Source organism: Rhea americana, unplaced genomic scaffold (genome assembly GCF_003343005.1).
Source record: "Rhea americana isolate MKP2758 unplaced genomic scaffold, rheAme1 scaffold_252, whole genome shotgun sequence".
Lineage (NCBI taxonomy): Eukaryota > Metazoa > Chordata > Aves > Rheiformes > Rheidae > Rhea > Rhea americana.
Window position 1 is genome coordinate 458,432 of NW_028186371.1, and position 26,434 is coordinate 484,865.

Below are 26,434 nucleotides of genomic sequence, written 5' to 3' on the forward strand. Positions count from 1 at the left end.
TTGAGTTGTTCTTACCAGTGATTTGGCTTTTTGCAGTGGCAGATAGCTAGAGTAAGCATAATGGAATATCAGTTTCACTTAGAACGTAGGACTTGATCTTTAAAAGTGTGTGAATTGTAGCATATTTTTCCTGCTGCCAGACTCCAGGGCACTAGGGAAGAACAAAAATAGTAACTATGCACAAAGCTATAGGGTAGCAACATCAGYAGCTGAGGCTCAGTGATCTGTCAACTCAGGTTGCTAAAAGAGGCTATAAAATTCTTTTTGCATTTGGTAAAGGACATGTTAGTTCAGCAGGCTGTTGCCGTATAATTTTAAAACAAGACTCTCTGACTTGGAGGTAATACAGTCTCCTCTCACTTGGAGGTAATACAGTCTCCTCTCACTTAAGAGATGGATCTTGTCTTTTTGCCTCTTGACCTGTGACATGCTAACTTTCACACAGTTACTGCAAAGTCTTACTGATAATGCTGAGGGACATAACGCTCATGAGCTTCTTCCAGCTTGAGGGGTCTGCTTTTTGGGCTGTTAGCACCTCGTTGTCATAAAGACTGTAGCTWCAGAAAGTACATCTGTGAAGGGAGATTTTTTTCATATGCACACATACGCGCACATACACACACGTATATATGTATATATACATATGTATGTGTATATGTGTATATATACACACATATGGGTCCATATATGCACTGGAAATGGAAACATGTTAAAATAGGTACCTCATGCTCTTTAGAAAACTTCTTTCCTTGAGTGTGTAGAACTCTTCTCTACAAACCACAAAAATGGTCGTATTGTTGTTGTATTGTTGTTTCTAAAGTGATGCTAACTTTTTTAGCCTACACTACATACTCTGTTTGGCTGTGTACTGGAGTTTGGTTAATTCAGAAATGTTCTTGATAAACTCTGTGGGCTTATTCTTAACTCCTCTTTGTTGTCATGAAATGGCATACATTCATGTTCCCTGTTTCTAATAATTCATGATAGAATTATTTGTTAATCTTTCTTAAGTGCAATTTTTTATGCATTATTTCTTTTGGAGTTGAATAGTAATTGATTCCTTTTGGCTTTTTTCAGATTTATAGTTTACTTTCTTTGACTGCAAATCACTTGCAGGGGAGATGCCATGAAATGATTAAGACAGACACTATCTACAAATTTCTGACAGCTGTCCCTGACCACAGATTTGGGTAAATATAGTCATAGTGTAATTTTACATCATAAATATTCCTAAGAAGTTGCATTCATTAATAACATGATTAAGTCTTACTGATATATATTGTGTGTTGCATGGAGTGCTACCAAGAGTCTACAGTGAGTATATTAACATACTGTCACTTAAGACTGCAGAGTTCCTTTACATTATGCCTAAAGAGCATGTTCTGTACCTTTCYGTCCATTTACTTCATGTGAAATATAATAGAAACATGGTCCACTRTAACAGTTCTTTTCAACTCTGTTAAGTCTGTTATACTCTCCTGCTTGGATACTCCATGTTCTGTGGTTAGCATCACTTGATGTTAAATTTTTGTTGCCTTCCTTGAATGCTTGTTTTCAACCTCCTGCTGCCAGAAAGAGCTGTGTCCCATTTTTCACACATGTATTCAGATACTTAATTACCTTGAAGAGGACCATTCACCTGAGAAAGTTTGTGTTAAGTATGAACAGGAGTTAAGCTCCAGAACCTTCTGTGTAAGGTACTGACTCTGTCAGATGTCCTATAATCGGACTCAGCCCCTGCTTTAGCAATTCTGAAGATCTCTGATGTGGTTTTGATCCCAAATATACTGGCTGAGATGTCAAAAACAAACTATCTGCTGTCTTCCTTGAGCTGCATTGTCCTGAGAAGGCAACTTTCAGGGCCTATAATTACTGTATAGTCTATTGTGATTAGTCTGTGGTGATTTTCTATCACTACTCAGCCTAATCAAGCTTAACTAGAAATGCCTCAGTATTGTATCATTATGCGGATGTCACATTGCTAGGTAGCAGTTCAGATTGCTTCAGTGCCAACAGGCTGTCATTAAATGAATGTGCACATCAGTCAGGTTTTTATCCTCCAGTGCTTCAACCATGATCACCTTGGAGGTCCTTCTTGGAGCTGAAGGGTGAAGGTTTCTGCTATCCTCTTTGTTCTTACGTCTTACTATTTATAGCTTCCTGAAGGAGTTGTTCTGGGCATATCTCCCTGTCCATGAACCAGTTCTCCTGTGGTATCGTAGTCTTCTCCTTGGGAATTATATTTTTAATCCCTGGATGCTTGTCATAAAGGTGATATTCCTTGTCACTATCCAGCTAGCCCAAATATAGTACTTTGTGGTACTTTTTATGGTTCTTTTTTCTTGGGTAAAATTGGACTGGAAAAATAATAGTTAAAGGTTGAACTTAAATTGTATGAAGGGTTGCTCGTGACAGGGTACATAGTTATCTTCCATAACCGCATTCCCAAATTTTCGGGCTTTTGTGACTCACTTTAAGGTTTGATTGAAACTAATTTATTAAAGTCTTTTGATAGACTAAACTGTACCCTGTGGTGTATAAGTGATATTACTGTGATTGGTACGTGTGTACAACTTTAGGTTTGACAGTGCTTTGTCTGGAAATTTGTGTGTAGCATTTTACTCATACATGTATATGTTTTGTAGTTGTTACAGATTTTTTTTTTAATTGCCATCATTTTCACCTTGAATCTTATTAAATGTGTTTACAGTTCATGTTCAGCTTTTGATGACATGGAAGTGTTTTTACATGGTCTTGGTCTAGAACACATAATAGGATTATTGAAGGTAAGATTGTGATGCATTTGCCATCTGGCAATTAACTTTTGGAAGTGGCTGCGCCTAAAATATCAATAAAATTATCTTATTATTAATGTACTGAATGAAAGTTATATTTGAATTGTTAAGTTCCATTATAATGTCTCACTGGACTAGATTGGTCAATTTTGATTGTGTGTGTTAGTCACAACATGTAATGTTTCTATACTGGAGAATCTTTATTTGGTAACGGTATTGTGTAGCTGTTTTTATTTCTTGTTCACTTAGTGTTTTCTTGTGAAGCTCTTTTTGATGATAGAAAACCCTTTGTTTTATACAGGAGAAAGATGTAGCTTTAAGACAACTTTTGATCATGAAAAAAGATGAGCTAATACAGGTCAGTTTGCAATTTTATTTTTCTTCTCTTAAGTAGTTTGTCTTCTCTTTATAAATGTCTAAACTTGTAAGAATTCCTTTTGAAGATCTGTTTGCAGAATCTTATGCTTTTTTGAATTTTTATAAGAATATAGACAGATCTTTTCTAAAGTATGTAATTCCTCAGAACGGTGTTCGTCCTGTGTACCTAGATCTGACTATGATGTTGCAGTCCCCACTATTTATTTTCTGTAATGTTGTGGGAATTGGGGTGAGCAGGAAATCTTTCATTCTTAAATTTTAAGTGTTACTATTTTTAGTTTGTAAGTATGTTTTTCCTGAAAGGAAATCATTGCTAGGATTAGCAGCAGATAATCCTAAATAACCGCTTTCAATGTGGTCCTCCTCATGAGGTACTGTTTTCTAGTTTTAGAARAACTAGTAGCTCTTTTATGTTGTGGAGTCTCATATCTCACGGAAGCAAAGAAAAGGAAAAGGCAAGATGATTTGATTTCTTGTAGTTTACTGCAGTTGAGAAGCTTGGTATTTCAATATGATGCAGGCGTGAGCGATATATTGTTGCAAGGTTTTAGTTTCCGGTTGAGATAGAATGGTTGCTTTTCCTTAGGCGATTGTTGCGATTATTATTCTGGAACATGAAAGAATTTCTACAAAAATTTTCCACTTAAAAAGGGATGCCATAATAATACAGTACCATGGAAGCGATCTTAGAACAATCTAAATAGCTCAAGTTGCAGAATTCTTCTGAGTGATTTGTACTTGATCTAGGATACCAAAGAGCCCTGGTTAAATTAGCTGCTTCAGGCTTCTTCCAGGTAACCATGTCTGCAGTATCTGCTTTTTTCCTCTACTTTGATTTGGATACCTTGTTAACTCTTGGGACAGTGCCAAAGAAATATAGGTTACTAAGGAAGGTGATGTTCTAGCAGCTGGAATCAACATTTATCTACAAACATTAATGCACCTTTTTGCTGGTGTCGCAAGGATTTGCATTGTAGCTGGTAGAGTTTGTTTTCAGTGTTTTGACAGAGCTCAAAAATACTTCTCTAATCTCAATGGGTGCATGTACAGGGAGTTTTGTGTATCAAGAGATTTCAAGAGTTCACCTAGACTAGGTATATAGTGTGCTATGTTATGGCAGTGCTTCCAGAGCCTCAATACCCTCTCCATTATACAGTATCCAAGTGTGGGCTTTATTTGAATCTTTAAACCCTCTATTGACAAGAACTTACACTTAAAGGAGATTTTTTTTCCCCCTCATGACTATGTGAGCTATTTTCTGTGTGCACTCTGACTGCAAAGCTGATTGAGTATATGTTCGTATCAATCTTGCTGGGAAATGGTAGTCACTTATATCTGTTTCTATGTAGGAGATAGGAGAATTGTGGCCTTAAATGGATAGCTGAACCTTACTTACACTTCCCTCACTGAAGAGGTGTAATAATTTTCCCACAAACTGATAATTTATATTTCAATTTTCTAACATCTTTGAGGCTCCTTATTATTAAGAGAACTTTATTGGAAAAACGGAAATGAACACCTGGGCCAGCTATTCTTCCACAGAAAAATTGTATCTGTAGGAACAGAATTCTTTTTCTGCTTGTCTTCAATGGCAGAAAGCTATTCCCATAAAATAAGTCTTGTGTTGTACATGAACATTAATTAGTGAGTCACTAATTCAGGATTTAAAAAATGATGCAACATTCTTAACTCATTAGCAGTTCGTAAGTTATCCTGAATTCTTGATGCAGTATGCTAATAAAAAAAGGAGGAGGGGGTATTCTGATTTGAGAGCTCAGATAAGAGTTTCTCCCACATTGCTGGAAGAACAACAAATCTAATCTGCTTCCTCRTAACTACAGAGTTGAAAGTCTTTCGTTTGATGGCAGATCTTCCACTAACAGCCAGCTCTCTTAAAGAGTCTGGATCTTATTACTACAGAGATTAATGATGACTTCTGATGGATGCCTCTGAACTATGCTGCTTTGTATCCAAAAGAATTGGAAAGAAATCCTGTCACTAACATGAGACACTTCCTTCCATCAAAGAATATCAGAGAGATATGTTCTCTGTAAATATCTTTATCTGTTCTAGAACAGAGCCTAAACAATGACTGTGTCAAGCTGAAATCCTTGCATTCCTTAAACTTATAAACTGTTGCATCCTCAGACAAGTCCATTCAATCTTTGGAAGTTTTTATCTGATTCTGTGCTATTCCTGACACTTGGATTTTTTTTTTTTTTTTTTTTTGGGGGGGGAGGGGGATCATTTTTTGAGCATTTGTCTTGCAAACCAGTGGCAAAAGCCATTTTACTTGCTGATGCATTTAGGACTTAAAAAGTTTCTTCCTCATATGTGTGTTGTTTATAAGAAGAGAAATTGGCATCCTGCTCTAGATTTGAGAGTACATAATGAAAATTTGACACACAAAAATTCAAAATATATTTTGAGAATTTAGAGATTTATCTGGTCTGTGTGCTTCCATACCAGACTCTCTTATGCTAGCCCCCTTCCCCAGCTGTTTTCCCACCTTCCTCACCACCAAAAAGTATTTAGGATTTGGCAGAAGATTGTGATGTTATTAAAAATGGTGACCAGCTGGGCAAGATGGCAAGAATGCAAGTGTTTATGCTTAACCTGGCTGATTTTATCAAAGTATGCCATCTTTCATTTGTAGAGGCAATCTGTTATTTACCTCATCTTTCCATCTAAAAGTCAACAGAAAAAYCATGTTTATGTTGGAGTGTTGATTTTGGGTATAGGTTTGGTGGACTTTTTAAATTTTTATTTAAATAAAAAAATATTTACCATTAGAATGTATATGTGCCTGAAGTCAAAATCTAGACTGTGCATAATCTATTTTACAGATATTAGTCCTTGTACAACACTAAAGACTTTCTTGTACCTTCTTGAACATATGGCCACTTCTAGGTCATACGTGGATTGTTTGAGCTGCAGATTGTATTTCAGCTGACATCAGATTAAGAGCTTGCTTATCCACAAGAAAGCAACGCTTGCACTGTGCTCAGTCTGTGCATTCATCATWGCATGAATGGTGGGATTTCGGGTAATGTTTGTGTTCAGTAGAGATTGTCGGGAGAAGGGGGAAAAATTCTCTGTTTGGGAAGTAGCTTGAACTGGTGTATCCACTTTATCTCTTAACTTCTGCACTTAGGACTTATAAATTCGGAAAATGCTGTAGTGACAGAAGACTTTGTCTATGTGAGTTTTATCAAGTTTTCTACTTCATAAAAAATAAGGATGTGAAGGTACTTAGTCACTGATCCGCTTGCAAAACAATGAAGTTACGTTTGATTCATAGGGAAACGAAGTACAACGTGCTCCTGGTATGCTGATCAGAAAGCTTTATTCTGATTTGCTTATTCTAAGAATGAGAAGTTTGGGTTGAAAGCAATCCTAGTCATCATCATAATTCCTGCTTTAAGCAAGATAGTTATAATACTCCAGAATAACTGCTACTCTGTCTTTAGAATAGTTCCTTTGGTTTGTTAGTTTTAATTAAACTTGCTGCTCATAAGCAAGCTTTCTTCTGCTTCATAAAATGACTGCTGTTAGATATCATTTAAGCATTAAGAAAACATTAATTCATACTAGATAGGACTTCACAAGACAAATTTGMGAACTAATGAATTGAGGAAAGTTACAGCCCGATGTAAGCAAAGCAAATTATTTCTAGGAAATCGAGGTCTTTCTCTCTTAAGGCTGCTAGTGATATTTACCAAAGGGACTTGAGTACAAGTTGTTCAAGGACCCTTGATAATGTACTAGAAACTCAATTTTTCTTGATGCCTGTAGCTAAAATTTCAATTAATCTTACTGTGTTTTTTCCATTACTGGAGATCTTACTTGTATATAATGTGGTTTATAAGTGTTCAAAGAGATGCTTTTGAGCCCATAGCAACATGTTGTCTGGCATTCCCGAACACCTGGAAGCAAACCTGGAGGGTTAGTCTTGGGAATCATGATGAACACTGGCCATTAGAAACGGAAGTGTCAGAGAAAGTGAGAATTTCCCTAGGCACCTTCTCTCACTTCCTTTCTTAGCAGCAACTGGGCACCATTTGAGACCAGGAGTTAGATAAAATCTGTACTGATTTTAAGTATGCTGTTCTTCAGCTAAATAAAAATACTGTTTTGCAGAATGTTTCATTGTAGAAACATCATGCTGAATGTGAATTTTTGTTGTTCGGATTATTTGGGGGTGGGAGAAAGGATTTTTTTGTTTGTTTGTTTGTTTTCTAAAAGATTATACTCTGTCTTTTATGTGATCTTTTAGACTTTTGGAGACAGAGTGGGCCAGCTGGAGTTGTTGTTGTATCGCTACCATTATAATAAGTTATTTTACTATAGGAGAAGCCTTAGATGATTCTGGAATAGCAAACCTATCTGTTTAAGGTTTATTGAAAAACTAATAGTTTTTACAAATACCCTTCTGTTGATGAATGGTATGCCCATCTGAGCATCCTGTGCAATTTCAGTTTGATTCTTTTTTAATTCATTTCAATTAATTCATTTTGTTTTGCATCATCAAATAGTTGCTGAGCGTTTTTTTCCCCCTTTGGATGTTAGGTACATTATAGTTGGTTGCAATAACTTAAAAGCAACTTCTTTTGACCAATTGGTCTTTTAATAATCAGTAACTCACACAACAAACAGTACTGCACTGTTTTTTGAGTAAGTTATCTGTTAAAAACAAACAATATATTTGACTTGACTCTTTAAATTTAGATTGGCATTACAGATTCCAGAGATCAACAGAAACTCCTAGATGCTATTAATGAGCTACAAGTTGAAGAAATAAGAATTAGAGACCTCCCTGAAGTGTTGAAGTTGGAATTCAGGTAATAGTTCGTATTTTACTTAAAACACAATCATTTAAGATGACTGCAGTGTTTTCTATAGCACAAAGATAAGATTTGCTGATACTTTATCCTATGTATAAGCATTCATGAAACTATGCCAACTAACAGCTTCTGAGGGCTGGGGATAGGTACATTTTGGACAACAAAAGTTGGAAACAAYTTCCTATTGTAGGAATCTGTTTATGGGCTATATAGCTGTTCATATATGCCATTACTTTGCCCATCACTTTGAGTGAGTGATTTTTTTCTTTGCACTTCACACAGGCTTTCATAGCCTTGCTGTGTAGGGTTCTCTGTGGGTTCTTTTTGTACCACAAACTCTGAAATTGGCTTCTTTGGCTGCAGTACTAACTCTATGATTTCTTTGACAACATTCAGCGAACATGGTTTTTTATTTCTCCATGGAAATGGTGTCTTGCCCTCTTTGCTTCTCTATGCTCCAACAGCATTGTTAACCTTTACAAGCAATAAATGATGTTGCCTTCAGTAATTCTCTGTTTTTGTGTATATAGACAAGGTAAACTGTGTTAGTCTGCAGTCATATTTGTCTGAGTGTAATATACAATAAAAAGATGTACAGAGGAGAGAGAGAGAGGCATAGGGCTTTAATATTCAACTGATAAATTACTTGTTCATGTCCTTCTTAAATCATAAAGGTGACACATAAATTCAGGATTTTTTTTCCTTCCACTAGAAACAGTTTTAACTGGCTTTTATTTAGAGGCTCACTTTTCATTATAAATGAAGGACGTCATAAATTATTTTCCTTATAAATCATATGTATCTGTAGGAATAGGATTATAAGGAAACTGATTTTTAAGAAAAAAGGACTTTTAAGAAAGTCTTCCAAGCTTCAATTCCAACTTGATGTTTCTCCTGTAATTGGCTCTTCCTTAGAGCCTTCAATATCAACTCTGCAATACTTACCATAGTATAGTCTTACGCAGTTCCATTACAGTAAGGCCTGAGTGGACAGAAATCTCCTCAGTGGCCTTATTAAACCTTCTCAGTCCCTCCCCCCCGCCCCCGCTCACTGATTCAACAGTTCCCACATCAGCCACAAGGAGAGTGAAGAATGTATTAAATGGAAGTGCCTTAAGATTTCTTAAACCTCTTGGCCTGTATTTTGTTGAATAAATATCATTTTTCTAGAAGAGAGACTTAGATTTGAATCTAGATACTGTGTTCGTATCTTCCCCTTGAGTTACCTCCTTTAACTGTAAAAGAGTTGCTCCGGAAGAATAGCATTAGTTTGATATTTAGAAATGGAGCCAGGCAGAGAACTGTAACTTGCCTTTCAGAGACTTTAATCTTGTTGAACTGTATTTGTTTAACTTAGAGAAGATAGTGCTAACACTGAGATACTGCTGCTTCCCCATACTTGTCACTGCATCTCTACATAACAAAATTAAGTTCTCTGTGCTTATTTTCTCTCCTCCCAGTTGCATCACTATTTGCATAGCTTTGGGTTGCCTTCTTTGCTAGAGCTTGGCTTGGGTAGTGTAGAGGAAGTGTGGAGGTGTGGATCCTCCTTGCATCCAATAAGCTGATTAAATGAATTTCCACTGCCTAGAAAAGTGCGGGTTTAGTTCCTCTTTTAAAAAGTGGAGGACAGCCTGAAGCACGTGTCTCCCACTTGACTAGTGACTCGACAGCTGTATTACTTTTGTGTTAGGTATCTCTTTCTCCTCTGTAGGAGCTAGATATCTTATTTGGATGCTGTAAGGCTGGGCTGTTAGTCATATTGCTTGTTGGACCAAAGGATATGGTTGGGTTCAAGTTCATTCTGCGTGTGTCACCATTTATTGGAGGCAGCTAAATCGCACTGATKCTGTGTATTAGCCCTCACATCATGATGTTCTCCTGCCATTTCATTGTTCTTTGCGCCTTGGTTGTGTGAGTCTGTCTAGTACATACACCACTCCTAACCAGTCATTCTTACGTGTGCTGATTGCTGCTCTTACTGCCATTGTGCCTATATCTGCATCAGTTACTCTGTGTGTAAGATAAGAGAATTGCTTTGCAGCCTGCTTAAGGTACATTTTTGCAGTATAATGCCAAGGATGAGCTTTGGGATGTGGAAGGACATGCAAGGCATTTTGGAAAGCTCTTGAAAGGCTTAGGTGGACTGGGAGAGATAGGTGTTCGTATCCTGATACAGGACCTTGATTCTGCTTTCTGGTCTGAAGAGATTTCTCTGTCAAAACACATACCTGTTTACTTCCCAAAGAGAATCCAGATGCAACCCAGTATGTATGCTGTGTGTAAGAGTGAGGAGCTGGAGTTTCAGCATGCAAGAAGGTGCATACCCTTCGATACAGGTACACCATAAATGCTTTGGCAGCATGTGAGCTTTTCCTATTAAAATATAATAGGCTTTGCAACTGAGCAGAGCTAGTAGGCCAGGCACATGGGTGTTTCAGTGTGCAAGTGAGACAGCTTTAGGAATGATTTTGACCCATTATTGAGGGTTAATCAGCTGCAGGTCCAGATAACTTTGTCCAGTTAAGCTTCATACATTTTTATGCAAGAAATATTTGATCTTTTTCAGATCTGTATATGTTTAGTATATGTATTTATGCAGAACAACCTAAAAATTGGAACACACGGAATAAATAGATCCAAAAAGTTAAGTTCACTGCATGTGTAGCCAAATAAGACAAAAAAAAAAAAAAAAAATCAGATACAGTATCATACCCCAGTAACGTGGTGGTTGTATGGAGTTCCTGGTATGATTTTAGATCACTTACAGTTCTCAAACCCAGCAAATGATTGAATAAAGATTAAATATACAAGAATATGACCACAGATCAATTATTGGAAACACTGCATGGATTCTTTTTGTTTTTTTAGAAAATGACTTGACATGTATTCTAGGAATCTGACCTTGGGACTAAAATCATAGGTTATGTTTACATGCTGTTATGTAAAGATTTTACTTCCCATTTGTTCAAAGTCATTCTATGAGAAGGAAAATCAGTCATTAAGTCATAGAAAAACTAACATAGTAGAAAATGTTGAACTGATTGATTATAAACTCACAGAGAATGTCTAGCACTGTTTAGCCACTGGTGTTTTGACAGCCATTTTTTTTTTTTTAATATATATATATATATATATATATATTGAAAATATTAGAATGTTACTGCAGTGGACATAAAATTTGATGAGAATGTTTTTAAGAATTATTATTCATACAATAAATATAATAGGCATCAGTATTTTTCTTTGTTTTATTCCATTTCATGTCCCTAATATACTTTATTTGGGGAATTCTGGAAGGATTCTCAACAAAAATAGTTTTCCCCTGTGACAAAACACAGGTGTCATAACAGATCCTAGCCATCTAAAACTTTATCTTTTTAAGTAGAAGAAAGTTTTGATGTGCATGGTTTGACTGTAGAAATGTGTGACAAACTTTCAGACTGTCTTTGCACATGATTATTTTGTTCAGTGTTTTTTACCCTAAATATAATTGTTCAGTTAAATTATTATTTATTTCAGAACAGTGTGCTTTTTATAGAAAAAAAAAGAAAAAGGAAAAAAAAGAAAAGCTAATAGGCTTTGTCATTTTTCCTCCATCTTCATAACAAACTGAACAATCCTTTTTTTAAAAAAAAAAAAAAAAAAAAACTTCAACATGGCTACTGATGTTTTGTATATTTTTGTCTTGAGTATTAAAGTCTTAGCAGTTCTGCAGTGTTACAAATGATAGACATTCTGAGCAGTGGTGGAAACTTTACTTACTAACAAACTTGTGCCAAATTTAATAGGTATATTAAAAACTCACTTTTGACATATCAATTAAATCGTACAGTGTACAGAGAGATTAATATTTACAGGATACATTTGCAGAGTGAATAAATACTTTGTATTCTTACTTTTCTTGTTTTATTAAGTTGGATTACCATATGTATGATATATGGTATTTCCTCATCCTTCTGTGCCTGAACTCCCTCTGTATTATTGATAGACAGTTTAACCAGTCACTGAGTTCCTGGGAGTTGGATTTAAAGTTCACAACTTCCACCAAGGATAAGATAAAAATAAAATAAAATAAAAGGTTGGAACTAGGTTCTGAGGTTGGAATATGGCATAGACTTTATAGAGGTAAAAGAACAACATCTATCTGCACTTTTTGAAGCTGAAATTTACAGCAAAGCAACAGCTGTTTAGCGGATATAAAATGAAAATTTAGGCCATCAGATCATTCCAAAACAGCTCTAAAACAACATAATCCTAGTTCAGGATAATACGACCTGAGAATTAGATCCCAAGCTTGTTCACTATTGTCCTAGTGAACAGTTTTTATGCAAGAAGTCCTAGGTGCAGAATGATTCCCAAAGAGGTTAGTCTTCAGTTTTGCCTATTTCCCTCATGTGGATGCTGCAGGAGATCAGGCTCTAGGCTCCCAGTTATTTTTAGGAGGTGGTGTTTTGCCAGTAGACTGCTTAATATTATTTGCTTAGGGTATGTGTTGTTGTAGGAAAAAGTGAGAACTTGATGAAAACGCCCTGTGGGTTAAATTCAGTTTCTGTTTAAACATTCACACCACACTGGCATGTAGCTTGACTCAACTGTTCGGTGACAAATTACATTTAGACCTTTTTGCCTTCAGAAAAGGCAGAAAGTGAGGTAGTGTGAGTATGTTGCATTTAAGTTTTGTAGCAGATTGCTCCAGGGAAAAGTTGGGATCTGAATTCACTTACTCAGATCCTCCCATAAATGTAAGCCCTGCGATTAGGGAGATACCAAGTTAAAGTTGTCTGTTGTGTTGGGCCTGCTTGTTACTCAGCTGAATGGCTGTTAGCTTGCAGAAGCTGGAGATGAAAAACTTTTTTAAGAGTTCCAGAGTTTGAGAGCTCACCCTTTACAAACAATTGGATTATCTTCTTCCTTGTTCCCTGTTTCCTTTGCCCAGTCAAAGATGACAACTTTCTGGTCCGTACCATCACTTAGAACTGACACCTTAATTTCTTGCTGAGGTTTATAATAAAATGAAATTGAGTTAGTGTGACACAGGATCTTTGAAACTTAATATGAAAATCAGTCTGTTAGATTTTTATATCATTTTCTCCACTTTTTGGAGGTACCAAACTAACTTTCAGAGTTATTTTCCTGCTGTTAYTTGAACACTAAGTGCATGTTTTCTTCAAAGTAGATTACTTAGATTCTGCGGGCTTTAAGGAATGTATTTCCAGATCCAAGACCCAAGTCGGCACTGTTGTATTCTTCATTCTTCCACTGTTTTAGAGACTAAACCTAATCTCTAACCTTATCATTTCAGTCCTTAACTCCCAAATACAAACCAGATTTTTTTCCTCCCATATCTTCCATTAAAATGTAAGCTGCAGATTTGATATGTCAGTATAAAAATGACTATAAATTTTTTTCTTCCTGGTGTTACCAGATTGTGATCTCTATCACACATGCGCAGAAAAACACGATGTTGTGGTTATTATGCATACTGTGATCCAAACTTTCTCATGTAAGCAGGTAATGACATGTTTGTATTGATAATATAGGATGAATAGCAGTGAAAAGTGAAAGCAGAGGTTAACAGAATGAGTCCAGAAAGCTTTGGGGTAACACTTTTTCAGCTTTCAATGCCACTTAATAGCTAAGTATTCCAGATAACTTAAAGGTTTCAAAAAAAAWTTTTTTTTGCACATTTGATTTTCTCACTGGCCTGTATTAGGAATGGATAGATAGTATTTAGCTTACAGAAAGTTACAGTTTTCTACAAGTAATGGAATATGGTTTTGTTTTGCTAGTGGAGATGAATTCCTCAAGTTTCTTCAGAAGTTGAATAAAGAATGTGGTAACCTGACCGTTCCCGTGCAGACCATAAATAAGCATTTGCTTGCAAATTCTCACAAGGTATTCAACCAAAGGAGACAAAGACTAATCTAGAGTTTGGGGAATACTGTTATTTTTGTCAGTAGAAATGGGGAAAAAAATGAATAGTTAAAGCCGTAACAACTCTTTTCATGTAGTTTTATAGAACTATCCAATATTCTTTGTGTAAAGTATACATTTTCAAGTAATTTATTCCAGAGAGTTAAGCCAATCAATTATAGAGAATAGATTTGCTTCTCAGTTTTTCTGCTGATAAGAGAATTAGCGTTTAAACAGAAGTGACAGAAGACTCCATGAAGGCTGAAACATAGTAGTAGATTAAGTCATGCATAAATCATACTATGCGAACTTAGCATAAATAAAGTTATAATCTTTTCCTGACACTCTTTTATACTACATTAACTAAAGAATAGTAGCCTACAGTCTATCATAATTCTGTCATTTAACTCTTCATAGATAGTACTGGAGTGGGCACCAGCTGAAAGTTTTGCTGAAGTTTGCAAAGACTTGGTGTGCAATGTTGAAAAGCTGGGAAAAGAAGTTACCAAACTGAAGAACCTCATGGAAAAGGTGAGTATGTGTGAGCTGAGTCTGCCAAATGTTGTATATAGCTTTCTCATAAACCCTGAATGCGATGTCCATCGGTGAAACATTTGATATGTTTGTCTATGATAGGCTCTCTTCAGCTGTAGTTTGGACATTGCATTCAGGTTGCATGGAGGTAGCAGGAATGTATGGCTTTTTCTTTGCACCTCTCACCTTTCCATGACAGAACAAGAAATAATCTAGAATATTCCAAAGCAGTGTGACAGTCTCCAGGGGAAAGTGTAGTTAATCTTTTTCTTTCAACCGTAGGAAAGAGTTCAGTGGGAAATATCCCTGCACTCATGGATGACCACTGTGGTATAAGTGTCACTTGGAATACTTGTTAATTAGGGAATCATTTGGAATTATTGACTCACTGAAGATGTTATGGTTTTATGGATTGAATAGGAGGCATCCCAGCTAACTCTGCAGAGGTGACAAAAGAAGAGGGTGGGAGAGGTCAAGGCTAGATGTTAACACCACATCAGTCATTCTCAAACCAACACAGTGACATGCTCTTGTCAGATGGGGTCATTTTAAGTAATAGGCTAGTAAAAGGAATGGGATAGAGTAAATGAAGCATCAGTGTCAAAAAGGAATCTGTTACTGAATGAAGCCATGTGGAACTCAGACCTTGAGTATAATGCTAGTAATGCAATTTCCTGTAGATTAAGTAAATTTAGTGTAATATAACAGCCTTCTCCTAATAAATCACTAAACACCAAATGTATATAAGAGTCGAGTCAAGGTTGTAGCAAAGAACATTTTAGTCATTTGTGTTCCTTTGTTTGCATATGTAGAAATCAATCAGATGTATATATCTCTCTCCTGTATGTGCAGGCTAGTTATAAGGGGAGGGGGGAGAACAGAGTTAGGTGCCATTTGGACTTGCTCTCATTTCTACTTAATGTTTTTTGCCTGTCAAGATGAAGCACGGTGGCTCTGCACCCACCGGTAAAGAAACAAAGGTGTTAAATATTAGCCTGATAATCATTTAGCAAATACAATTCCTGTTCTATTAAAATACTGCAATGTGTTATGAATTTCACTGATGAACATTGTAGCACTAAATATTTTTGTGCAATTTAATTTATGGGGTGTGCCACTCTTAGATCACTATAGAACACTGAAATATTTTCTATGAAAAGTAATGATTTAAAGGAAAAAGTTAAACCTATTAGATATAATTTTGTCCAAACTCCCTTAAAATTTTCAGTAGCTTTTGCTAAGCTTAATCATTACAATATTTTGCCTGTAATGCATATTATGTCTGTAGCATATATTTTCGAAAGTTTTCATGGCAAATGAGATAGCTTTCCAGTTATTATGAACTAAGAAAGGGAAGCAGGACCTAGCTGTGCTGCACTTCATGACAAGTCAGCTTCAACAGATATTTGAGCAGGCACTTGTAAGGTACTTTCCACTCCCTTTTTAACTTCAAGGAAATCTTCTGAAGTTTTGTCTGTTACATATTTAACTCACTGGTTTAGTAAGTCATTGTCCTAATAATTAAATAGCAGAAGTTCTGGTTAAAGTATATGAAAATTGAAATGTTTTGGTATTGTATTTTTGTAACCTCTATTAGCAGTGTGTTTTACTCCCAAGGAATTCTGTTTGTAAACAGTTTTTCTAATATGCATTACTTAACAAAATGACCAAGCACAAGATAAGATAAAGATTTGCACATATTTGTTTCAATTGAAATGTGCCTCAGGCCCATACAGGGAGAAAAAAATAACATATATGCTAGATACGTGCTAGGTTCTTAGGACTGCATATTTAATCATACACTTCAGAAGTTCTCATGCTTTTTTTTTTTCCTCTCTTTTTTTTACACTTTTTACATGAACTTAACTTCTATCTCAGAATGAACAGAAGAATGACCCCAGCCGAGTGGAATTCTCAGAAAAAGCACCTACTTTGGAAAACAGATTAGTAAAAATGGGAGTAATAACATTGTTTGGATTTGGTTTTTTCTTCTTTATAACTAAGTTAGCCATAAAGAAAACCCAACTTTAAATTCTGCATTATGAATGATTTTTGAAAACTTGTTCATATTATGCTTCTGTTYAGCATATGGAGCTATGAGCTGAATTTGTGTGAAAATGAGTATAATTCCTCTTCATTTTTGTAGTATTTACATCCAGTAAGTACTTTGATACAGAAATAAATTAATAAAGGACAAAAATTGCTTACTTGAAKTCATCTTAAGGCTTTGTTTTTAAAATTACTTTTGGCATACAGTGTAGGTATAAAATCTTGTCAAAGCTGTTTTTTTGGTACACAAAGCTGTAATTAATGCTTGATTACTARTTTCGTTGGTATCTTTAGCTGTTCATTAAGGTGAACACAAGCAAGTAATTCTGATTATATTGCACATCTGTATTTACAATGATGCTGCATTTTATTTCTTAACTATTTTAAAGTATCTCACAATTTCTTGTTGAATGTCTATTCTGTTGTAGTATAGATTCATATGAAAAACTTTGAGGTGTATTTTATTTTTTGTCACAGCTACAGAACTATGGAGATTGTCTTAAACATTGCCAGAAAAGTCCTTCCCCACTGAACTTTGCCATTCAAATGATGCCAGACATCTTTTTCCTCAGGGAGACTTGATTCTTTTAACAGTTTTGAGTATTATAGATTAAATGACATTTAAAATTACACAAATGCAAGCAACTTAGAAGACAAAGCAGCTGCTTTCTTCTTGGCCTGGCCTTTCACTGCAGCAGCTTGATGTGTAGAGTATATTTTTCCTAATATTTCTCCATTTACAAATATGTTTACAATGCTGCCACAAAACATTAATATTTGTGTTAYACCTGGTTACCAATTCCCTTTCTTCCTGTGTAGCTGCTGTGGAGTAAATAATTCARATTATGATTATGTTTTTCCAGCTTCAGTTAAAATCTGCAGAAATGCTGAGAGTTTGTGAAGGAACATTCTTCTATTGCAAAGTAAAACAGGAGCAGACGAAAAAAGCGTAAGACTCAGTACGAGTGTCATGCTTTAGCTCTGTGTATTTTCAGAGGTGTTGTGTGTAGACTCTAATCTTTGATGCTCCTTCCAGAGAGTAGAAAGAGCAGATAAAAACCTTAGTGCTACTCTGAGTAGTATTTATTATTGTTGTCACAATGGTTTTCTGCTTTTTGTTTTAGAAAACTACATTGGGTGTTAGTATGTTTCCTTTTTATTGCAATTGCTTCACTTCCTTTCCTCCCAGGTTTCTCTTTCAGTGCAAGGAACTTCTCACAGAGGAGTGATGAGGAAAGAGATAAATACCACTCTTTTTTTTTTTTTTCCATTCTGTTCCCAATTTTGAGTCAGAGGGAAGAGATGATATTCCTACCACCACCACCTTCTGAAAACAGAAGTGAAGAAGTGTATATAGTATCAGCATACTGATTTGAATCAGCAGGCTATGGAAAAGGAACTCCTTTGAAACTAGTTCTTTTGTTTCTTCATTATGTCTTATAAATCATCCTGAACTAACATGACATACATCACAAAAGGAAAAAAATCCATATAAATACAAACCTGTATAATGCAGTTTTAATTGCTTATAGTATACATAGAACCTTATTCTTGTGTACCACAGTCCTCCTCTAACTGCCTTGAAAAACACCTCAAAATATACTCAACTACAGTTACTCAGAGATGAGATAACTCACAAGTGCTAATAAAACTTTTACAGTGACATCTTTGCTGCTTTTTGGGGGAGGGAGGTGGATTTTGTTTCATAATATATTTCTTACATGCACTTTCATGTAAGTGGGATTATTTCAACTACTGGTAAGATTTCTGTGACATTGCCCTCTAAAAAGATTCTGTTATTTAGCCTCATTATACCTCACTTCTCCATTTAAGTGAGAATTTGCATTAATGAAGCCACTTCAAAGGCACTGAAAGTAGCTTCCATTTCAGAGCTGCAGTAACCAGAGCATTTCCTACCGCTAGTAAATCTTGTTGAGACAGTAACTAAAAATTTAATTTTTCCCTATGAATTCGAAGAAGAGATCCACTTGGATGGAGATCTTTTTAAGCTAATCTTGAAGGTCTTGCAGTTGAAAAGGAAATCTGATCCAGAGAATAGTTTTTGTCAGTTTTAAGTTTTAAAAGTGTAAATGATCAGTGTAAAATACCTGTGAGAAGAAATAATGCATAAAAGTTATAGGTGATAATAAATGTTTTTGAGTTAAAGTTACAATAAAATATTCTTTGCAGGTGAAATCAACAGAAGAGTAAAACCTTAAAAGTTCAGATGTCTCAGTTTTACTACAGCAGTTGCACACACGTTAATTTTTTTAATTTGTTTGAATAGGAACATGTTTTGGATCTAATAAAGGAAACTGGAGTTACTGGAAGATTGTTTTCTTCTAGAGGCTTACACATTAAAAACAAAATTTATTTATCATGTTTTAAGTAATACTTTTTATTTGCTGTACAGTTTACCTGAAGTGACTGCCTTAATAGAGTTGTACATTTACACAAGAAACTGCTTGAGCAGACCTCCAAAATGCATTTGGGAGAATCCTGGTCCTAAGTCTCCTATTTCAAGTGATTATAATTGCAGTTGTGAGCACTTACATGGAGCATTTGAGTTAAATCGGGACTTACTGCCRTTAACATCTATAGCGTGTTGCACTATTCAAGAATAGTGTTTGGAATGACAAAACATATATGAGATGATTTCAAGATCTTTGGATTTTGAGCTGTCTCATTAACTGATCTGTCATTAACTGTGCTGAGTGAGTAGGATAGGTGGTGAGCTAGTTAACCAAAGTTCATTTTAATCTACCCTATCGTAGAAACTGTGTATTCTGCTTTTCAGATTTCAAATTCACACCCAAACAATACCTTTCACGGTCCTTGTTTTCATGTTTTTCCAGCACCTTTTTCAAATACACTGTTTGAGGAGATGTCACAGTATGGTTGCGATAGGACAGCAAGCAAAGTTTTCTTCAAAATCTAGCCGGTAAGCCATGCTCTCAAAACTTCAGCCCCCACCAACACCCAGTAAGGGAGCCTTCAGATGAAAATAACTGTGCTCAGAGGCCTCCTTCTGTAAGTCATCAAATTAAAGTCATTATCCTGGAACAGTAATAATACAATGATTTGCACATCTATAAGGGGATTGGAGGAAAATGCTAAAGAGCTTTGCATACATTAAGCAGGTAAGCCTCACAACCCTATAAGGTATTATTCCCCTTTTACAGTAGTGCAAATTGAGATCCAGGAAGATTGAGTGGATTGGCCCCAGGGCCAAATCCTAAAGAAACATAGTTGCTTAAAGATGCAGCTAGGTTACTACTTAGCCATGCAATATGATTGGATAGCTAACTTCTCACTACAGATGAATATTCATGCAGTGACCTTTACTGAATTACTGTCTACTGTTATGTGAAGTTTAGAGCCTTGGATGAGTCGATAGAAATCAGAAAGAACCTAAGAACTTTTATATCTAGTTTGCTGTCTCCAAAATAAGCATTGCTTGTTTTGGATATGTTGGGTGTTTTGCTTCTCTTCCTATACTTTGCCATTTGCCCCATTCATATTCAACCTGTGAGGTAGCTGGCCTGTTGTGAGGCAGTTAAATCTGAGCTAGGCAGATGTATTCCTTTCCTCCTTCCTTCTCTGTCCCCTTCTCTTAGGGTATTCCCCAAAGGTGTAACTTTTGCTGCTAAGTGTAAATAGGTGTTTGCTTGCATGTGCCTTCTCTTACTCATTGCCAGCAATTTTGCAGAAGTTACAGGTGATATTTCTGTAATAAAGCTTCCACATTACTGGTGTAGTATTACAAATGTTGCTTTGGGCCTTGTATGGTGGAAGGCTCTGAGTCTTCAGCCTCACTAGGCAAATCTCTTCAGGAATAAATCTAATGCTGTGTCATGAAAGAGAGACTAACGTCCATATCCTGCCTATGTTAGTTGTCTGGATCATCGTTGTCTGTGTTGGTGTTTGTAAGAGAAATAGTCTTTCTGCACAGATACAAAGCCTTGAAGGTTGAGCAGCTGTCATCATGGCAGATTTCTGCTTTTAGAGACTTGCTATCATTTCTTTGTTCTGCAGGCTGGGGTAAGGGGGGTAGGTGTATTTGGAAAAATGATCTTCCCTTTCCTAAGAATAGGAGTTCTTGGGCATCAGGGTTCTGGATTTTACAGACCAGAAAGGGTTAAGGGTGAGGTGTGAGAGGAGGTATCACTGCTATGAAGTCAGTAATTACCCTTAACAGTTTTAAAGCTGTTAAAAGAGGTTTGATTTTTATCCTAACTCTTTAGGATGCAGATTTGTGTCATATGGAGCCTTAGTTTAAGTCTTTATAAGTTTGGCTGAAGAATTTTGGCTTCTTTTAAGCTGTGACACTGACTGTGGTGTATATGAGAAGACCTCCTAAGTTTTCTTTACTAAGTATTCTTCCTAGAAAATATTTCCATGCAAGTCCACTTTTCTGAAAATGGTCCTTACCTATATTAGAAATACAGATTAACAACAGTATTTTCACAGTTGCATTGAAAAACATCAGCTCAATTTCATGTGTTTTCAAAAAATCATGCCTTCAATGTTAGCCAGTCTGGTGTCATCTGTATAGTACCTGACATAATCTCTGAACAGGGTAAAAAATCATATATGTGTAATGCTCATTGAAGGTGAATAGTATTTTAAGCCCAGGATGCCCTTGCAGCAAAGGGTGGCAACAGYCTCCTGGGCTGCACCAGGAAAGGCAGTACCAGCAGGGCGAGGGAGGGGAGCCTTGCCCTCTCCCAGCACTGGCGAAGTCACAGCTGGAGTGCTGGGCCTAGGGCTGTGCTCCCCAGGGAGGAGAGACGTGGACCTACTGGAGATGTGTGGTGAAGGGCCACAAAGATGTTTAGCAACTTGGAGCATCTGCCCTGTGTGGAAAGGCTGCAAGAGTTGGGTCTGCTCAACCTGGAGAAGACACGGCTCTGCATAAATGAATACTTAATGTGAACACCTGATGGAGGGATAAAGAAGGCAGAGCCAGGCTCTTCTCTGGAAGAGCCAGAGAAAGGTCAAGAGGCAATGGGCACAAACTGAAATAGAGGAAATTCCATTTAAATGCAAGAAAAACCTTCTTTACTATGACCCTGAGGGGACTGATTACTGGAACAGGTTGCCCAGGTGGTGTTGGCATCTCCATCCTCAGAGATACTCAAGCTCCAGCTGGACCCAGCCCTGAGCAACCTACCTGCATGAGCCTGCTTTGAGCAGGGGCCTGGCCCAGAGCATTTCTCAAGGCCTGTTCAGCTTGAGGAAGAAAAGGCTCCGGAAGATCTTATCAGTGTGTATAAATACCTGATGGGAAAGTAGAGAAGACAGAGCCAGGACAAGGGCAATGAGCACAAACTGAAATAGAAGAAATTCCACTGTAGCAGAAGGGAGAAAAATGCTGTGAGGGTGGTCAGACACTGGAACAGATTGCCCAGAGAGGTTGTAGTCTCTCTATGCTTGAAGATACTCAAAACGGAGGTTGTCATGGGCCTGAGCAACCTGCTCTAAGAGACCCTGCTTTGAGTGGAGGGATTGGGCTAGATGATTCCCAGACGTCCCTTCGCATCTCAGCCATTGTGATGTTCTGTATGATAACCAAGTTGTGAATAATATAAATAATTTATATAAGGCAAGCATGTAAAGGCTAATTCATGTAAGGCTAGCACAATGTGTAATGCTTGGAGAAGGAATCTCGATGGAAACAAAGCTGGAATGCAGATGTAGTGAATGACTGTTCTAGAGAGGAGGAGAATAACTTTCATTAGCTGTTGGTTTATGTTGCCATAGAAACATTGAGGAAAAAGGAGCTGCTCTTAATGTAGAAGGATATCAGAAAAATGAAAGGGGTCAACTTTTTACTGCATGATACAACTGAGAACACAGGTAGCAGTGAAGGCTAGCCTTAGCCCAGAAAGATCTGAAATATTGCTGGGATTTGCTGTCCTCTCCCTGCCATTTCCTTTTCTTTCCCTTTCCCCTGTTAATTGAACCAAGGTGGATCTCTTCTAAACTTCAGAAGCTGTGGTATATTGGCCACTATCTGAAATTTGAGGGGGGTGGTCAAACTGGAAACACTTCATCTGATAGACCTTCAGTGCTCATCTGTTGGTTTTAAGACCTACCGGAGTTCGTAATAGGAACTGTATCCACCTCTGGGCAATAGTGTTGCTGCAAAGCTAGTAATGTGTTCACACTGTCATTGCCCTTAACCCAGAGTCAAAAACTGTTCTGATATTGGGGCTTTTTTTAAACTAATAATTAGAAATTGAGAAATGTGTGAATGTTACAGGCTCAAAAGTTGATACAATTATACCTTTCACAACTTCTTTCTGAAACACTAAATGCTTAAGCTGATGAAGTCCCATGTCTATGCTCTTAAGAGGTCAGAGTGAGTGACAGCCTGGAGGACTGAAGTCTTCTCTCCACATAGTAATAGTTGTAATTTGCAGCCTCAACAAGAGGTCTCGCAGGGTGTGTCTTACCTTTCTTTTCCAGGATTTTCACCTAGGATTGATAACCGAAGGCAGCTGTTAGGAGCAAGAACTATGCAGTCACAAAGTTAATCAGCAGCCTTCAGAGTCTGCTGTCTTTGTTACAGCCAAGTGGGCTGACTTTGTACCAGATATCTCTACTAAATTCTTCCACTCCTGTGTTAATGATGGCTTGTTTGGGGAATACTTGTAATCCTATAATTGACTTCGATACCTGACATTAAATACAGAAGTTGCAAAATTCCTCATTCGTGAGTTTGGTTATCTGGCAACTATCAGCCCCCGGGAAGTGAAGTCAGACGGCTTCACTCGAAAGCTGCGATTTACACACAAGCRCAGCAAATGCCTGTGCAGTGGGTGTGCAGCGCTGGGTTTTCGGAACAGCGCTAACCCGAAGGATCAAGGCGAGCTGCGCTTCGCCGCCCTGCGGGCTCGGGCCGGGCGGCGCGGGGGGCGCCGCGCTTGCCGGCCGGGAAGGGAGGCGCGGTTCCTCCCTAATAGCTGCCATATGGAAACGTCGCGGGAGGCTCCCGGGGAAGGAAGGTCGCTCCCGGGCGCCGGGGCAGCCGCCGGGGGTCGCCGCGCCGCGCGGCGGGGCAGGGTGGGCGCGCAAGGCTGCGGCGCGGCCGCGGGCGGCTCCGCGGGGCCCCGTGGGTGCGCTCCGCCCGCGCGGGATGCGGGGGCTCGCGGCGAGGCCGATCGGGGCTCGGCGCGGACGGCGTGGCCAGATGGCCGGTTACGGGAGGGGGCAGAAGGCTGCTGCCCCTRCAAAGCGCGGATGCTGCGCGCGTCGAGGGACGGTACCGCTCCGTTTTGTTCTCCGTGCACAGGAGTGAGCTTCCGAAATAACAAAACCTTGTGTCAGTGTCAAACACCGCGAAGTGCCAAGCGCTGGTGGTTTTTAACAGTCGGCTCACTAGCGGATTGCATAAAACTSGTAACGGTGGTGTGCGTCTGGGAGCGGGATTACTGGAGAGCGACTGGCTCATCGGGATTCCTCGCCTAATCAGAGGTGTTACCTCCTCCTCTTCCCCCAGTGTCTCTTGACATCATTTCATCCATCAGAGTTTCAGAGAGAAGGAAAAAAAAAAAAAAAAAAAAAAGAACCCACCCAGTCTGTGAGCAACCCACACCAGCCCCTCAGCTTTGCTGGGACTGCAGGGAAGAGCCGGCTCAGGGCAGGGAGGAGGGCTGGGAGCCGGGCTGCGCCGCTGGTCCGCGGGSTGGGCGCTGGGCAGCGCGAAGCCTGGCCCTGGGCGGCGTTCGCCTTGGCCCGGGAGCTAGCGGCGGAGCCGCGCCGYGGCGGCCCTGCGGGGGCATGGCGAGGGGCTTGACCCGCTGAAGAGAGAAGCCGCCGAGGTGCGTTTGCCTCTGGCAGTAATTTTTGTTCCATGGGATTTCTTCTCCCCTCCCCGATGTGGACTGAAGCGTTTCTAACATGAACTTTCTCTCTGGGATCTGGTGGTCTCTTCCTCTGGTCTTGCTCTGGGCAACGCCGCRCGTCACCTCCTCATGGTGGTAAGTTTTGTAATTCCAAGAATTTTTGCTTGCTCTTGGGAAAGGTGGGGTCGGATTAATTGCAAATTCGGGAAGAACCCCCCTCTGCCTCTGCCGGCCGGCCGATCGGAGCGCGCCGCTGCCAGAAACCCCAGCCCTAGCGCAGCCGGGATTAGGCTGTCTCAGCATCTCCTTCCACACCCAGTTTCTCCTCCCGTCTTCACACGTAAAGACCAGTTTTGCTGTAGAGGCGCGGGGTAACTGTCAGCGGCGAGGACCGGGCGGGGATTTGACCAGGCTGGAGGCAGCGGGGGAGGCTGCGCGGGCAGCGGCGGGCGCGCGCGTGCGGGGGCTGCGCGGGGGCGCGCAGCCAGCGCGGGCACCCTGCGGGGCTGCCGCTGCCTCCGTGCTCACGGCACCCGCAAAGGCCTCGCAAACGCTCGCTCACACCCGGCTGCGGGCTGGGAAGCACATGAGCCCGCTGCGACGGCAGCGCTCGGGAACGCGCTCGGGCGCTCAGGCTGCCCCTGCCCGCGGGATGCTCCTGCCTGCATGATGCTCCTCCGCCCGCGGGCTGCCCCTGCCCGCGGGCTGCCCCTGCCTGCGGGATGCTCCTCTGCCTGCGGGCTGCCCCTGCCCGCGGGCTGCCCCTGCCTGCGGGATGTCCCTGCCTGCGGGATGTCCCTGCCTGCGGGATGCTCCTCCGCCCGCGGGCTGCCCCTGCCCGCGGGCTGCCCCTGCCTGCGGGATGTCCCTGCCTGCGGGATGCTCCTCTGCCTGCGGGATGCCCCTGCCTGTGGGATGCTCCTACCTGCGGGATGTCCCTGCCTGCAGGATGCTACTCTGCCTGCGGGAGGGTTTCCTCCCCTGTCCGCACACTCTCACACTGAAGTTTCGCATCACTGAGCTAAAAAATGCGAGGGAAAAAGCCCCCCCCCCAAAAAAAAAAGGTATTTGGTCTTGTTGCAGGATGTCTATGTGAGTTGCAAATCCGTTTAAGGGGTAGAGAGGGAACAGAAATATCCTGCTCAAACTGGGACCTAAACCAAATCAAAACAGAAACATCTTAGTGTGGAAGAGGGGTTAAACTTCTGCTTATAAACACAGCAAGCAGGGGATACATTTAGCCTTGACGTTGGCTGACACAAGATCAAAGCCTGATTTATCAGACTGAACATTTTTCAATAAAATGACTACTTCTGTATCCCTAGTCTATAAACATTATTTATTGCGATGGCTTTTTGTCATATTGTCTTTTAACTGTCACTTACATATATTTTTTGGAAGTCACAGTTTCAACGATTTTATGATCATATAAAGTAATGAAAACACAAGAAAAGGACATTTTCTTCTGTTTGACCGCTTCAAAAGACACCTATAGCGGTTTGGGTTTTATAAAAGGTACCTTTCTAAACATTTCAGGACTAATAGAGAACATCTGGATACAGATGATGTAATTTAATTTTTGTCAAGTTGTTTTTTTTTTAAGTTCTATACGGAGCTATAACGGAGATTTGGGTTATTCGAAATGTTTTTATTACTAAAAAGCACAACATCGGCGATGTTTAAAGGCTTTCCACCAAAGGAGCAAGCGCAGCAGCAGCTGTGAGTCCGTCAAGGAGGCGTTTCTCCGCTCGCCGTCCAGGATCACGCTGCGGCCCGCGGTGGGTGCCCCGGGCCCGGGCCACCCTCCGGCGCTGCCCCTCGCCCCTTGCCTCCCGCAGGTACATGGGGGCCGTGGGCTCGTCGCGGGTGATGTGCGACAACGTGCCGGGGCTGGTGAGCCGGCAGCGGCAGCTGTGCCGGCGGCACCCGGAGGCGATGCTCTCCATCGGCCGCGGCGTGGCCGCCTGGACRGCCGAGTGCCAGCACCAGTTCCGCCAGCACCGCTGGAACTGCAACGCCCCGGAGCGGGGCCACCGCCTGCTGGGCCGCGTCCTGCTGCGCAGTGAGT

General features: G+C 39.7%; 2 protein-coding genes across 2 annotated transcripts in view; both read left to right on the forward strand.

The window, feature by feature from the left end:
* ASZ1 (ankyrin repeat, SAM and basic leucine zipper domain containing 1) overlaps positions 1-16,498 on the forward strand; it is a 36,880-nt gene extending 20,382 nt beyond the window's left edge. The window contains exons 7-13 of the mRNA XM_085307100.1: positions 1,078-1,190; positions 2,711-2,786; positions 3,097-3,153; positions 7,902-8,014; positions 13,810-13,915; positions 14,351-14,464; positions 16,346-16,498. Of these exons, the coding sequence (XP_085163226.1) occupies positions 1,078-1,190; positions 2,711-2,786; positions 3,097-3,153; positions 7,902-8,014; positions 13,810-13,915; positions 14,351-14,464; positions 16,346-16,498 (732 nt within the window). The remainder of the gene's footprint in view (positions 1-1,077; positions 1,191-2,710; positions 2,787-3,096; positions 3,154-7,901; positions 8,015-13,809; positions 13,916-14,350; positions 14,465-16,345) is intronic.
* A 7,755-nt stretch (positions 16,499-24,253) lies between these two features.
* Positions 24,254-26,434, forward strand: part of WNT2 (Wnt family member 2) — a 19,373-nt gene continuing 17,192 nt past the window's right edge. The window contains exons 1-2 of the mRNA XM_085307101.1: positions 24,254-24,501; positions 26,205-26,428. Of these exons, the coding sequence (XP_085163227.1) occupies positions 24,422-24,501; positions 26,205-26,428 (304 nt within the window). The 5' untranslated portion in view covers positions 24,254-24,421. The remainder of the gene's footprint in view (positions 24,502-26,204; positions 26,429-26,434) is intronic.